The 15,319-nt window shown below is 58.8% G+C and overlaps 1 protein-coding gene across 1 annotated transcript; it reads right to left on the bottom strand.

Annotated features, from left to right (window-relative positions):
• Positions 1–1,364: 1,364 nt before the first annotated feature.
• On the bottom strand, positions 1,365–13,746 carry F10 (coagulation factor X). Its single transcript, XM_047086687.1, has 8 exons — positions 13,677–13,746; positions 11,961–12,121; positions 8,808–8,832; positions 7,801–7,914; positions 6,092–6,223; positions 5,115–5,368; positions 3,179–3,296; positions 1,365–2,297 (listed from the first exon to the last, which is right to left on the bottom strand). The coding sequence occupies exons 1-8, from the start codon at positions 13,744–13,746 to the stop codon at positions 1,738–1,740; spliced, it is 1,434 nt and encodes a 477-aa protein (XP_046942643.1). The 3' UTR covers positions 1,365–1,737.
• Between the last annotated feature and the right edge of the window lie 1,573 nt (positions 13,747–15,319).

Raw genomic sequence — 15,319 nt, 5'->3', positions numbered from 1 at the left:
CCTCTGATCTGGTAGTTCCTTTGGCCTCCCTTGAACAGGCCTGGCCCCCGGCCTTGGCCACGCCCACCCTCCAGCGAAACACCCCCCCCCCCAACTCAGGCTGGGCCTGTGGAAGCCACTCGGTGTTTGGGGGCGACTGACCCTTCAAGGAACAGGTGGGGGTACGGAGCAGATGGGGTTCATGGCATTTGTCCTGAGACCTCTGCCCTTTCCCTCGGGAACAAGAACCACATCTGCCTTTTCCCCTGCGGCTCCTGGGTCTTGTGCCCGCCGTCCACAGGGCCTGGGCCCTACCCCAGCCACCCTGCCGTGTCCCCGTGTCCCTGAGGGGCACTCGATGCTCGGTCGCAGCCGACCAGCCTGGTGAGAGGGACGTGTGCCGGGCAGTTCCGTTAGCTCCATCCCCAGGCAGATAGCATCATGGAGGGAGGTGAGTGGCGGCAGGGCACAGGGGACAGCAGGTGCCCCGTCATGAGTCCCAGCCCTCACCACCCTCCCGACAGCATCCCGTCGTCTCCTCCAGGGCCTCACTGAACGGATTCTCCTTCTGGAAGAGAGGAGGAGCCGCCAGAGGGAGGCAGCGGGGGCACGCCCTTCTCTGGTGTGCCTCAGTCTCCCCCTCTGATGCGCACGTGAGCCCCATCGCCGCCCCGGGCCACCAGTGAGAGATGGGGGCGGCTGCAATCCTGTCTGGGCCCCAGACCACCTTTGACTTCAGAACCCGTCCAGGGCTCAGGGCGCACAGAGCACTCAGGTGCGTGGAAAACCCGCAAGAGGACAGCCTCCCCCCCACTCAGCCCTGGGCCTTCTCTGTGCACCTCTGACGGCCTCTGGGAAACCACGTGACCGCTCACATCAATTTCCCTAACCTCGCGTTGCCTGCTGTTGACAAAGCACGCTGCCAGCCTGTGACATTTGGGGCATCTCGGTACTGGCACTTTGAAACTTTGCTCATCGCAGTTACGCAAAATGCAAACTGTGGGGGCGTTTGGAAAAGGGTTTGCTAAAGCACTTTGCTCCTCATGACCGCAGGCTGGGGACCCTGACGGGAAGGGCTGGCTGCGCGCAGAGCAGATGGGCCCCTCCCCCAGACCCCACAGCACACAGGGCGCTCGGGGCCGCTGAGGAGTCACGTACACACAGATGTTTAATCTGGGGGCTGGGGACCGTTGCCCCTGGGAGCACACGAGCCGCTTGCGGGACAGCAGATGGCCCCCCGGCCGCGTCCAGCGCGGGACCAGCGGGAGGAGCAGCCGCTCAGTCCACACAGAAGCATCGGGGCCGGCGAGAGGCTCTCAGCCTTCCTGGGACCCCCACCCGGCCCCCGCTCCCAGAGCCCCTGCCACTGCCTCCCCAGTGTCCTGACCGCAACCGGAAGAGCCTGCTGTCAATGGTGGGGGGGGGGCCTGTCCTGGGGTGTCTGGACTCCTGTCCCACCGTCTAGTGTCTCTTGACGGCACTTCCCAACCTGGAGAGGGAAAGGCTGGCTCTGGTGTCCAGAGGAACGTGTCTTCCACGGAGCGAGGAAAACACCAGGGTAAGGAATCCACACAGGTGGCGCCACTGCAGACAGGAGACCTGGTCCGGGCGCTGCCGCTGAGACCGCCCGTGCAAACACAAATGAGACACCAGCAGCTGGCATGACTTTAATGGGGGTGGGGCGCAGGGCCCCCCGCTCGGCCTTGGGCCGCACAAACGAGACACCAGCAGCTGGGGGTGGGGCGCAAGTCTCCCCGCTCAGCCTTGGGCCCCGGCCCTGGCCCTCATGGACTTGTCAATCCACTTGAGGAAGTTGGTGACCTTGGTGTAGACGCCATACTTCCCTTTCCGCGCACATCCTTCTCCCCAGCTGACGATGCCGGTGACGAAGTAGGTGTCCTTGAACCGGGTGACGTGGGGGCCCCCGCTGTCCCCCTGACAGGCATCCTCGGGGTTCGTGTCGTAGCCGGCGCAGAACATGTTCTGGGTGATGGTGAAGCTGCTGGACAGCTTGCACGTGTTCCTGTCCACGTAGGGCACCTCCAGCATCTTGAGGATGGCAGATGGCCGGCCCTTCTCGTGAGTCTTCCCGAACCCGCTCACAATGCCCGTCTTCTGCGCCATGAGTGTGGACTCGGCCCAGTCCTTCTGGGGCAGACAGGCAGGGGCCACATTCCTGCGGAAGGTGATGGGCGTCCTCAGCCTGATGACAGCGATGTCGAAGTCATAGGTCTCCCGGACAAACTTGTTGTGCTTGATGATCACGTCCACCTCGTGCGCCACCTCGTTGCCCTCCTCTTTGCCCGTGTCCCGTTCACCTGGGAGATGGCGAGGACATGGTGGCGTTCAGCTCGGGGTTGGCCATGCACTTACGTGCACGGTGCTTTTGAGAGTAGCGGTTATTTTTTTTTATTAAAAAAATGGAACATGGTCACTAGAGACTCTGAAAGATAAAATCGTAACGAGGCAAATAAAGATGACTTTCAGTTTCACTCCCCAGGGGCGACCGCTAGCCGCACTTTTAAGTGTGGCCAGTACTTCGGGTGGATACTTCCTGAGCCTGTGCCGTGTGGCAGGGGCACCTGGGGGCGGAAGGCTCTGTGCCTGACCGGCTGGCCACGCTGTCCAGATGGCTGCCTGGCACCGGGACGGCGTCTGGTCGGAACTGGGACGTGCTGAGTGTCAGCATCAGATTTGTCATGAGAACACAGACTCAGAATATCTCGTTCTAGTTCAGAACTGATTACGCGTTGAAACGATAATAATATTTTGGATATACTGGACTAAGACATATTGCTAAAATTAATTTCATCTATAAACTTTGAAGATGCCTAATAGGAAATGGAACTAGAAAATTAAAAGGCACATGGATGGCCTGCATGTGTGGCTTGCGGTGGATCTTTGCTGAACCGGTCTAGAGTCTGGAGGAGGACGGACGTCACAAAACAGCCCCGCAGACGCAAACACGAGCAGCAGATGCTCTGTGCTCGGAGGGCTCCGGAAACCTTCCCAGAGGAAGGGGCCCTGAGGGGAGGCTCGCCGCGCTGGGCCTGGACATAGACAACGAGGGGGAGGACCGGCCCCACCCCTGCCCCCCCGCTTTCCCCTTCTCCACCCTCCCTCGCCTGTGACCCCCCCCCACCCGCACCCCCACGGGGTTCGGCGTGTTAACTAGTGTCTCCGAGTGTGGCGCACTTACCTACCCTCACCTTGAATCTCTTGGCCTGGTGCAGACAGTGCGCTGCAGTGAGGACGTGGTACTCGCTCAGGATGGTGCCGCCGCAAAACCCCTCATTCTCTTCGTTGATGAGCAGGGCCTGTGGGGAGCACGCAGGAGCCCCCCCCCGAGGTTGGGACTGACCTCTAGGCTCCCCTCCCCATCGGGAACGCAAGGCCCAGGGCAGCGCTGGCCTGGCCTGCACACCTGCCGGCAGCACGGCCCCTCCTTTTCTTACGTGTCCCGCGGGGCGTGGTGCCAGCGCGCGCTCGGAGACCTCACCGTGGGGCTCACGGCCGGGCCGCAGCCCCTCCCCAGGTCCTCCCCCCGCTGCTCTGCGGAAACCGCAGCTTTGGGCGGCTCCTTCCCACAGAGCAGCCAAATGGTCCACCCAACAGACGTCTGCAGGGTCCCCGCTAGTGGCGCCTGAGGGGCTTCTGCCTCGCTTCAACTTTCTGCTCCTGGACCCCAGACTCCTTCTTCAGGGAGCCATCCTGTCCCTTCCAGAGCTGTCACAGCACTCTACAGTGTCACCCGTAGAAAAACGATCTTCGTTGTTGATAACCTTTGCCGGCTACATGGCTACGGATTAGCGCACAGACCAGGCGGGCGCCAGTGTTTGGGGAGAAGCTTCTGGTATCTGGGACGGCCCTCCCCCGACGGCCCACAGATGCCACCACTCAAGGGCAAATCCCTTGGAATCCACGGGGCTCCCCCTGTGGGCGGCTTTCTCCCCGACAGGATTTGAGAGTGAGGGCATCGCCCCAGGGAGTGAGCGCTGGCAGGCCCAGGTGGCCCTGCAGCCCTCGTGTCCCTTCTTCCCCAGAGAACCGGGCTGCAAATCTGGAAATGGCGCACTTTTTCCTTTTTATCTAGAGAGTTCCGGCACGTGGCTGGCTCATGCCGGTTGGGGAACAACAAGGTTCCAAGTCTGAAAGCGTTCCTGAAGACCTTGGTGACTGGCATGAAGTAGCAGGGCCAAGGGGCGTCAGCCTTCTCCAGGCCTGGACCCTGACTCTTCTCCTACACGTGATGGCGAGCCGCTGGACTGGGAGAGCAGGGCTCTCGCGTCCCCTGGAGAGGATCCCACCGCCCAGGTCCCCACCGCACCCCCCCCATCCTGTCTGTGGGGGGCCTTCCAAAGCCCCCCGAGCTCCACGCCGGCCCGGGGCCACTGAGCTCCCGCCGGAGCCACGTCGGTGGCGCTCGCTCAGCACACACCAACCCCGTGGTGACCACACGAGCGCATGCTCCCCTCTGGGCCCCTGATAACGTAGGGCTGGGAGGTGGGGCAGGTGAAGAAATGCGTAAAGGGTGGTGGTGGCTCTGGAGGGTCTGTTGTTGGCTTTGGGTACCAAGCATTTCACGCCCGGATTCGCCAGAGACAGCAGGCACCACCCAGTCAAGCCGAATCAGATAAGCATCCAATGGCTTCTAGCACCAGCATGTCCCCTGTTGTCTTTGGGACACATTACACTAAAAGTTGTTCATTGTTTGAAACTCAATTCTAAGCATGAGTCCCGTGTTACTTGTTCATCTGGAAACCTCCGTCCAAACCAACAACCAAAGAGCGTGGATTGCAAACAGGTGGATGTACTTCTCCCCAGATTGCTACCCGCCTCGTTAGCACTGACCAAATCAGAGATGAGACCGAGGGACAGAGTGTCTGCCTGCCGGTCGGAGGGGCAGAGGGCTGGCCCCCATCAGGCAGCCACTCCGGCTGCCGGCCTGAGCCTGCAGCCCGCGCTGGGTTCCAGGGCTCCTCTCCTTTCTGTCTGTCCTTAATGGACACACACATGGGATTGGATGTCGGGTGGGGAGGGACAGGGCCCACTTCTCACCTCGGGCACGCTCTGCCCCAGAGCCAGCAGGGAGTCCCCACCGCCCACCGGCACCACCAGGCCCGCTCCGCAGTCACCTGCCAGGGACACTCGCCGTCTGGGCAGTTCTGCCCACCCACGATCCGGATCAGGTTGCTTGAGTCCTCCACGGGGCTGGCCTCCGTCTTGTTGAAGGGCTGCAGGTACAGAGGGCTGTCGGTGGGAGGCAGGTCTTCAGGGTGCTGGTCCTGCACGTCTGCTTCAGAGGCTTCAGAGGGACCCTCACCGCCATGGACGGTCTCTGCTGACCTCTTCCTGCGCGTCGGAGTGCGTTTCCCGCAGGGGAAAGGCCCTGAAAGAACACGGGCCGGCCTCAGTGAGCAGGACCCCCCTCGCCCCACCCCCCCCCCAACGGAACTGTCCGCTCGGCCCACAGGAGGAGGGAATAGGGAGGAACATGCTGGTAACAGCGGTCCCGCCCCAGGTGATGCCACAGCTGTTGGTTGGGCAGGGGCCAGCTTTGAGGAGCGCTTGGGGCCACCGTGAGAAGCAGAGGAAGCTAAGAGAGAGAGCACAGTGGCCTCTCAATGCTCCAGCCCAGTCAGGCCCTGCCGCAGAGAAGTGTGGTTGGACCGGAGCAGTGAGGACCCCGTCCCCTTGCTGGGCCCCGCCCTCTGTGAGCCTCTAGGCCAGACTCAGGGCCCGGCTTTTGTCACAGAACATCACGGAAAAGGAAGCCTGAGGGCCGTCACTTGGGGCCCGTGCGGTCTAATTGTTCTCGGGGTCCTCGGCTCCCCCTTTGGCTCCTGCACCCCCCCCCCACAAGTCCACGGCCCAGACACAGGCCTCGCTGCCCCGGACATGCTCCAACTCCCGGGGCAACAGGACGTGCCGTGATCACGACCATTTCGTGGCTCCTCAGGGTCTGCCACGAGCCCGGCGTTGGGCAGAGCACCCCCCACCCCCAAGTCACTTGATGTCTGCACCTCCCCCGGGGAGTCAGGCAGTGTCGCTGGCCCGTTTCTCAGGCGGCTCACAGGGCCTGCGGTCCCGCTCCGGCCCACGTGCCTCCTACCCGTGGAGACACAGGATTTGCCGTCGTCGGCGAGGACGTAGCCGCTGGCGCAGGCGCACACCACGGAGCCCTGCTCCTCACTGCAGAACTGGTCACAGTCGCCGTTGTCCAGGCTGCAGGCTTTCCGCATGGCTGCGGGGACGCGTGTGGGCCCTCAGGGCTGGCCGGGGACACCGAGGCCGCAGGCAGCCGGGAGGAGGGACAGCAGCACCAGGGCAGATCCACCCACTGTCAGCCTGCCCCCCTTCCCCGCTGCAGCAGAGGGGCGGTCACCGCACGGAACCGCACGAGTGGGACAGGCCCCTGGAGCAGGCTGGGGGCCAGGGGCTCTGTGTGCAGGCTCGTCCCTGCCCTGCAGCTCCCTCACCACGTGGGGCCAGCGTGCTGTCTGCCGGGCCCTGGGCGCCCAGACCCGCCCCCCCCCCCACGGGCCCCATGTTCAGCCCTAAGAGGGGCACGCGCCTCCCCCCATAGCCCCACGACCAGTGTGCGCCGGCCAGCACGAGGAAGGGCTCTGGGGCCACGGGCCAGGCGGAGCACAGCAGCGTGGCCACGGGCCGGTCCACTGAGGCTGGAGGGTCGCCTGCGGAATAAAGGGTCTGGAACTGGTCTGGGAGACTGGGGTCCGGGCACCGGCGAGGTAGCAGCAGAGACGGGCCGGGTGCTTTCTGTCGCCAGCCGTGTGATTTGGGCAAGTGCTTTAAACCCTATGGGCCTCCGTTTCCTCACTTGTAAAGGGGTGGAGGCCACACTGCCTCCCAGGTCATGTGCAGCTCCTGACACAGTGAGCCTGTGGCTGGTTTCCTGGGCCTTCCAGGCCAGATTGAGCGCATCCCCCGCGGCTCAGGGGCTCCGACTCTGCCAGAATTGCCCACCGTCACCAGCACATGCTCAACATGTGACCGCACACTGACAGCAGCGGCGTCACCAAGACAATTTATGTTACGTTCTGCCCCTGGGGTTCTGGTGAATAAATAATTACAGTGAGAGGATCACCGTTAGTGAAACTTTAGAAAACACCCAGCGGCTCTGGCTCAGCCAGACGGGGAGCAGGAGAGGACGCTCTGGGCTGCGGGAGGGATGACGCGGGACCGAGATCCCTGTCGGGGACAGTCCCACAGTGATCCCAGCTCCGAGCACTTCCTAAAGGTTACGAATTAAGTAATCTGAAAGAAATGTGTATCTTTCTTCTTAATGAAAACTGGCCTAATCTGAATCTAATTTTTATTTTAAAAAATTAATGGCCATACTCACCATGTTAGGAAAACTCTTAGTGACTTTTCCCTGTAGAATTCACTAAATGTATCAGATTTGTATAATTGGACCATTGCGGACATTCGGAATTGACATCTGCACTGACAAACCTAAGTGGCTGATTCAGAGCCGCTGCCAGGGCCACAAGGAATTTAAGAAGATGGGTAGCACCACCCCAGGTCTCCGTGTTCCTGGCCACACGCTCCGTGAGTGTGCTGCAGCCCCCTCAGAGGAACACAGAAGGCTGTGTGTCTCTCATTGTATCTAAAACCCAGTGGATTGTAGGACACACTTTCACTTTGTTTTTGCTGTTCCTACAATGGCGCAGCACAAGGGAACACAGACTCTACCTCGGAAGGAACCTGAGATGTTTTCCTTAGGGGTTTCAGCTTCTTCCCTCGTTCCTGACCCTTCGGCGGCCCTGACCCGAAGGTACACCAAGAAAAGGAACTCACACAATTCACAGTTTTTGCCTTCGTATCCTTCCAAGCAGGTGCACGTGTATCCCCCAAGGCTGTCCATGCATTTGCCCTGGTTCTGGCAAGGGTTGTTTTCACACTGGTCTCCATCTGCAAAGACAGGGTTTGGGGACCTGAAGCTTGCAGGCAGCTGCCGTCATCAAGGAAATGGCTTTGCTGTGTTGATCTTGGCACACATGGTTCAGGTCGCTTGAACAAGCTTGAGGCTCTTCCTGTCTCCCTGTAAACATTTCTCCCGGCTGTACTTCATTTTACCCCTAGCCTTTGCGCTCTGTGTACGTGATGCTCTTACCTAACTGGGTTATTGATAAGCTTTTCTCTTTCTGCTGAGATGTTTGACTGCCTGTTTTCAACAGTGAGGAGCTCTGGGCTGGTGGCCAGGTGGGACCAGCTGGAAGGAGGGAGGATGGGCGGCCGCCCGGCACCTGTTTCTAGGCTGGACAGCGACAAGACAGGTGTCCGGGCACCTCTTCCCAAATGGTCTGGACGTAGAGCAGGAGTGTGGAGGCTGCTGGCCAGCACTGACAGGGGCCTCACACTCCTCGGTGCGTTTGGACAATCTGATCTAGAGGCAGGCCCAACTGCCATTTGGGGAAATTTAAAGAATGTTAGCAGAATGAAACACGAGTCATGATTGATACCATTTCACAAGCTGTGGACGTTCTGTCTTATTAGAAGACCTGATCTTTTGTTTCTACCTAATACCTTGGATTTAAAAAATGATGAGACAGGTTGATGCTCCAGTAAGGCGAGCTGATGAAATCCACGTTCAAGTAACAAAACCGGAACCATGACATTTACCCCCCCAAATAATCCCACAGTAACTACTGGGGAAACACACGGAGAGGGAGAGTCTTAGGTGAGGAAGCTATAAGCAGGAGCAGAAGGGAAATTCAGGAAGAATTGTCAAAATTGAAATACCCTCTCCCCCATTTCAGTGTCCGAATGAGCCCCAGTCAGTATTAAAATAGAAACCATCTCACCTTTGTATTTATTCCAGAATTCAGTCTAAAAGGGAAAAAAGATTTTAAAATACATTAGGGAAAACAGACATTTCACACCGAGGACAACCATAACCTCGTCACTCAACCTCAGTAGATGCTGTTCCAAACGGGGCCTTTCCTGGTCCGAATTGTTCTAACACTATGGAGTCTGACAGGGAAATGTTCAGATCTGCGTCTGTACAGATGGGGCTTCGATTGTTTCAGATGCACCATCTCTGTTGAATATCGAGCATTTATTTTTCATCTAACCACCGAGAAATGGATTGGACCAAGAATGCTTTGCTCTCTTTGCTACCCCCAAGCTGATCAATGAATGGTTTTGAGTTAAATATCAAAGATTCAATAAGGGATCAGATGCTTGGTGGCTAACCATGTTAAACTGAAAAAATGGTTAGTTGGTAATTAGTTAAAATAGGACACCAAGACCCTATATTACACTAGAAAATGTTCAGTCTTAGAAATTGTTTGCTGTGTTCAGTAGTTTGAACAGGGTACCCCCTGCCCCCCGCCCCCACTGCCAATTCAGGTGCAACCTCAGAACGTGGCTTTAACTGGAAATAGGGTCTTTGCAGATGTAACCAAGGTATGCATCACGAAGAGACCACACGGGCTTAGGGTGGACCTGGAACCAGTGGCAGTGCCATCAGGAGAGACGGAAAGTGCTCAAGAGCCACGCGTGGAAGCAGAGCAGAGACCTGAGTGATGGGCCTGCAAGGCTGGCAATGCCCAGAAGCCAGGAGAGGGCACGGAGCACATCCCCCTGAGACCTCTGATAAAGGAAGCTTTCCACTTTCGTGTCGGCGGGCGTGCTTCCGGGTGCCCAGGGAAGCTGCACTGTACCGTGTTCCAAGGTCAGCATGACTGGGCAGAACCTCCGAGCAGGGGCTGTTTCCACCCCCAGCACACACTGTACATCCCTTCATTAGCAACTAACTCTCAGACTAGAGAGTAAAAATCTCCCTACTGCCACCTGGCACATACTGAAAGTGTAAGACAAGGTTTGGAATTTTCTGGAATGCTCTTCATCATGATGGCTTGTACTTCTTGATGTAGCAAGAAACACTTATGACCCTGTTTCCTGCTCCTTCCCTGGAGCTCTCTGCTTCTGGAAGACCATGCATCCCAGCAGCGGCCCTCTCCTGGGCTCTGTATTCTAGAAGTTTTGTACATCTGTGTTGACACCTTCTTTGACTGGGACTTGCGGCCGCCAGGACTGTGGGAGAGTGAGTCCCGTCGTTGCCAGGCCCCCAGCTTGTGCTTAGTTACAGAAGCCCCAGAACACGGCTATGCTGTCTCTTTACATTTCACTGAAGACATGATCACACAGCAAAACTACTTCGGTGTGCAGTTCTGTGAAATCCGACACACAGATTTGGATATGCACCTCCACTGCCCCCCACATTCACAGCCCCCGATGGCCGCACCCCTGGCGCCACCACAGCCGTGACCTCCGAGAGGGTCATACAGATGCACCGACGCCCTCGTGAGACTAGCTTCATCCAGATGATGCCTCTGACCCTCGTTGAAGTCACCACGTGCATCAGTCATTTGTTTATGTTGTGGAGTAGAATTCCACCATGCCGTGGCTTGTGGGTCCCTGCACCAAGCGGGGACAAGGGCGAGAGTTTGGGGCAATCCAGGTTTTCGTGTGAAAGGAGTGGTAATTTCTCCAGGGTAAGCACTGAGGGGTGGGGCCCGGGCTACCCGCACCTGCACCGCGCTGGCCGTGTCCCTGGTTCCAGTTCTGCACGTATACAGTGGCGTCTCCTCATGGCTGGAGTCTGCACTTCTGTGCCAGCTGAGGATGTCGGGTGGCTCCTGTGCACATTTGCACTTCACGTGCTGTCTCTCGGGAAGTGTCTGTTCTCGCTTCCGCCTGTTACAGTTATCACTTATTTATTTTCTTCTACTGAGTTGTGAGAGTTCTTTACGCATCCGAGTACAGGCCCTTTGTCAGATGCGTGATTTGTAAATATTTTTTTAGTTAATAGCTTGTATTTTTAGTCTTCCGTATCTTTCACAGAGCAAGTTTTCAATTTGGAATAGGTCCAATCTTTTTAAGTTTATGTATTTATTTTGAGGTACAGAGAACATGAGCAGGGGAGGGAGGGGGAGAGAGAGAGAGAGAGAGAGAGAGAGAGAGAATCCTAAGCAGGCTCCACACCGCCAACACAGAGTCCAACATTGTGCTCGAACCTGAGCTGAAACCAAGAGTCAGACACTTAACCAGCTGAGCCCCCCAGGCGCCCCTGGAGTAAGTCCAATTTACTCACTTTCTCCTTCACGGGTTACGGTTTCAATGTTGTGTCTAAGAATTTTTGCCCAACTTCATGACATGACAATTCTCTCCTTAAAGTTCTATGTTTTACCTTTAGATCCTCGATCCATTTTGAGTTGACTTTTGTACAGTTGTGAGACTGAGGTCAAAGCAGACCTTGTGTGTGTGGAGATGTGCCGATGTCCCCAAACCATCAGTGGAAAAAGACACTTCTTCCTTCACTGACTCACTTATGAACCTTTGTATCAATTGGCCATATTTCTGTGGGCCTGTTTATGGACCTTCTGGTGTGTCCCGTGGATCTAAGCACCTGTCCCCTTACCAGCAGCACACGCGAATGCCCCTGTGGTTAGTGAAGCTTTGCAGTGAGTCCTTGAATCGGGCGGCGTGATTCCTCTTTCTCGAAATGGTTCCAGCTACTCTCATTTCTTTGCTTTTCCATATTTCCAGTTGTGGAGTTGGCTCATGGGATGTTTGCTGGCGACGCACTGACTCCGGGTGTAGCTCTTGGGTGCCTGATGTCAAGTACAGCAGTGGCCGTGGATTTGGGTGAAGACTGTGGGCTCCGTGTCCCCATGTGCCGCCCAGCCCGGGGAGGTGCAGTGAGGTCGTGAATAATTTTTAAAGTGAACACCGTATGTTTTAGAGTTGATTTAATAAAGCCTCTGGAAGTTCTCATGACCCTCCTAATGGACTGGGCCCCGCCCCACCCTCAGTCTCCCCACCAGAAGTATTCCCTGTCTCAGCCCCGCACACCCGGGGTGCCCAGGTATGCCCTGGGCTCCCGGCAGGGGCGAGGTCAGCCTCCACCGAGGGGTGCACCCATCACAGGGCGCCTGCGCGCCAGCCCTTACCGTCTTGGCGGTGTCCTCGAAGACCTCGCGGGCCTCCTCAAACGAGCACGTCTCCTCCATACACTCTCTCTCCAGGTTCCCTTTCTTCATCTCTTCCCAAAACGAGTTGGCCCTGCGGACCCTCCCCAGGACGCTGCTGGCGTGCTCCGGGGGAAGGAACACTAGCAGACAGGCAGGGACACCAAGCGGAGAGGGCCTCAGCCGCCCGCCCGCCCTTCCCCATCCTGTGGCGTCCGCTCACCCCCACGCTGCAAAAGGCCCCTTGCTCGCGCCCCGAGCCAGCCCAGGATGGGACCCCGCCTGTTCCAGGCCCCGGGCTCCTCTCCGTGTGCAAGTCCGCTCGCTCCTTCCCCTTGCCGCCTCCCGGGGCCTCACTGGCAGCTCCGCGCTGGCCCCCCAAGCCCTCCCTGGACTCTCGCTTCCCAGAGGTCCTGGGGCCACCCTCCTGTGCCCCGCCCGGCCCCCACCCTTCCCGCTCTCAGCTCTCCAAAGGGGTGAGCTGTGGCGCTGTTATGATCATGCTCTACGACCAAAATAGGCTTTTCATCAAGGCCCAGGACCACACACGAAAACATGGCTTTGAAGAAACAGTTCTTATTACAAAGTTTTGTACTTGATTTCTGTTCTGCTTCACTTAAGAATCCCACTGCATTGATTTGTAGCTCTCAGATGAATCCCCACCCGCCCGCTGAATGGTCTTGGGTCCGAGCATCTCGGAACCCCTCCTCTGGCTGCGCCCGCCCTGCCCTCTCTCCGTGCACCGGGACCCCCCGGACCCTCCTCCACCCGCGCCCACGTCTCCGGCTGCGCTCTCGGTCTCTCACCACCTTCTCTCTCTCCACCGTGGACCAGGACCCCCGACTCCTCCTCAGCCCCACACCCGCTCTCTGCCTTCCTTCTTGCCTTGCCCTCCGAGTTGCTCTTCCCGGTTGCGACCTGCATTCTGAGCTCCGCCCCTGCCCTCGATGGTGAGCCCTCAGCTCCCCACATGGACTAGACTCGGGACCTGGGAGCCAGGTCGTCTTGATTCAGATACAGTTCACTTGCCCACTGTCGGCAGGTGAGAATTACGACACGTGTGTCTCAGTTGTCTCAGTGTTCAGGTTGGTACACACTAGGTGTTGCTATATACTAGGTTTCTCTCTTCTCACAGCCTCCCCGTCCCCCACACACCAGGTGCCCTCTGCCTGCCCCGTGGGCCCTGTCCACCCCCCTCCATCCAGGACGCAAACAGCTGCCGGGCCCCTGCCCACCCCCAGGCCCTGCTCCTCTGGCTTCCTCCGGCCTTTCTGGAAGGTGCAGAAGCCCCCCTCTGTCCAGCCTTGAATCAGGCAGCCCCTTCCCCTGGCCAAGCCGGCCTAAGGGTGGAGGCGCCGGCTTGAACCTCATTCTCTTTCGGCCCTGGAAGCTCCTCCCTGCCTGTGACCGCCCCCCCCCCCGCCCGCACCACTGGGCTCGCTCTGGCCGTGGAGGGGCACTTCTCTCCATCTCTCTCGGTCTCTCCCTCTTTCCCTGTTCACGGCTTCTGTGTGTGACCCGGCCTGCCATCTGGCTCCCCATCCACAGGGAAGGAGGCCACCAGGCCCAGCCATGTCACGTCAGGAGATGGGCACCCACTCTCCACCCTGTGGAGGTGTGAGGGCAGCACCCTGGTTCCCACTGTCCCCCCTCTTCCCTGGGGGTCACCTCTGTAGTCTGTAGGGTGAGGGCACTTACCACTGTCCCCCAGGAGCAGGAGGCAGGTCAGCGAGGCGCTGAGCAGGACAAGGCACCGTGGGCCCGCCATGGTGTAGCCAAGAACGGCGTGTCTGTCCCGCCGTGACAGGCCTCCAGGGCAAGGTTCGCGCACCCTGGCCCCGGGCGGCTGGTCGACCTTCTCTTATCACCGCCTCCTGATTGGAGCCTGGGCCGCTGAGGGGCCGGGGGCCAGTGACCTCGTGGGGGCAGGGCCACCCTGCAGGTGCAGCCCTGGGGCGGCTGGGGTGGCCCTGGCATCATTGGGCACTCGGTCTGAGGGGCCAGCCATGAGCACAGGGAGTTCTTAGAACAAAAGTGTCATTTTATAGTTTGCAGATGTTGCGTCTGCAGTCATTCTGTCCTTCCAGCCACGTTGTGTCTGCGGTCATTGTGTCTTTCCAGCCACGTTGTGTTTGTGGTCATTGTGTCCTTCCAGCCACATTGTGTCTGCAGTCATTCTGTCCTTCCAGCCACGTTGTGTCTGCGGTCATTGTGTCTTTCCAGCCACGTTGTGTTTGTGGTCATTGTGTCCTTCCAGCCACATTGTGTCTGCAGTCATTCTGTCCTTCCAGCCACGTTGTGTCTGCGGTCATTGTGTCTTTCCAGCCACGTTGTGTTTGTGGTCATTGTGTCCTTCCAGCCACGTTGTGTCTGTGGTCATTCTGTCCTTCCAGTCACGCTAAGAGCTGAGTGTCCAGTCCCATCTTTTCTCCAGGACAGACTCTTAGGTCTACAGCAGGTGTCAGCCCAGGGCTGTCCGGGGCGCACATGGGGTTTGGACCCAGCGCTATCGGCCATAGCAGCAGACCTTCTGCCCATGGCCTCTGTCTCCAGGTGGCATCAGGAGGTGCCACCAAGTGCCACCATCATAGGGGGTCCTGGTGCACTGGCTTCGCCAGCGTGAAAGGCTGGCACCACCCCGCTGAAATCCAGGGGCCCCATGAGGCAGAGTGTCCTGTGGCCCCTCTGGGCTGAGGGCTCCTGCCCACACTTCTGGGGGGTCTGGCCTGCCCGGTGCAGCCCGTGCCAGCCCAGGACATCTGGCTAGAGGTCGGGGAGCCCATGCCCAGGGAGCAGCGGGCTGGCCCTCTCAGTCCTGGAGATGCCCGCGGGCTGGGGGTTTCCCAGAAGGGGCTTTGCCTCGCACACCCCACTGGGGGTGGGCGGGGGCAGGGAAGTGAGCCCCCAGATCGGGGGCCTTACGGTGAGTCTCTCTCTCTCTCAAGCCGGTCCGGCCACCCGGGAGAGGGGGTGAGGAGTATGGGGGCTCCTGGCCAGTGCACTGCACGTGAGACATGGGAGATACACCTGCAGCATCCCCCCAGCCCAAGGAGGCTCAGCCCATGGCAGTCCAGCCACATGGTGGGCGCGGGCCACGTGCCAGGGCCCTCGGGGGCGGGGGGGGGGTGTCACAGAGACAGGGACAGAGACAGGGACAGAGAGACAGCAGGAGACAGAGACAGGGATGGAGACACTGCCCCATATCCCACAGCGCCCACCACACCTGACATTCTGCACGTGGTGAGTGACCTCCGACACCCTTGCTCACTGGGACAGAAGCCTCAGTCTGTCTGCTTTTTGCTGCAGGGGTGTGTGGCACACGGTGGGTGCTTAACCACCCC

The sequence above is a fragment of the Lynx rufus genome, unplaced genomic scaffold, assembly GCF_022079265.1.
Source record: "Lynx rufus isolate CCGP_SWC_20201006 ecotype Redwood Valley unplaced genomic scaffold, mLynRuf1.p SCAF_1, whole genome shotgun sequence".
NCBI lineage: Eukaryota > Metazoa > Chordata > Mammalia > Carnivora > Felidae > Lynx > Lynx rufus.
The sequence above is the reverse complement of the archived record's forward strand: the minus strand, read 5'-3'. Positions and strand labels throughout refer to the sequence as shown.

Excerpts from the sequence above, each read along its gene's own strand:
- F10 (XM_047086687.1), bottom strand. The coding sequence starts at position 13,746 with ATGGCGGGCCCACGGTGCCTTGTCCTGCTCAGCGCCTCGCTGACCTGC. Across the intron at positions 5,369-6,091 it reads CAAATCCTGTGTCTCCACGG|GGCCTTTCCCCTGCGGGAAA; the intron begins GTAGGAGGCACG and ends GTGTTCTTTCAG. Across the intron at positions 3,297-5,114 it reads ACGGCGAGTGTCCCTGGCAG|GCCCTGCTCATCAACGAAGA; the intron begins GTGACTGCGGAG and ends TGCTCCCCACAG.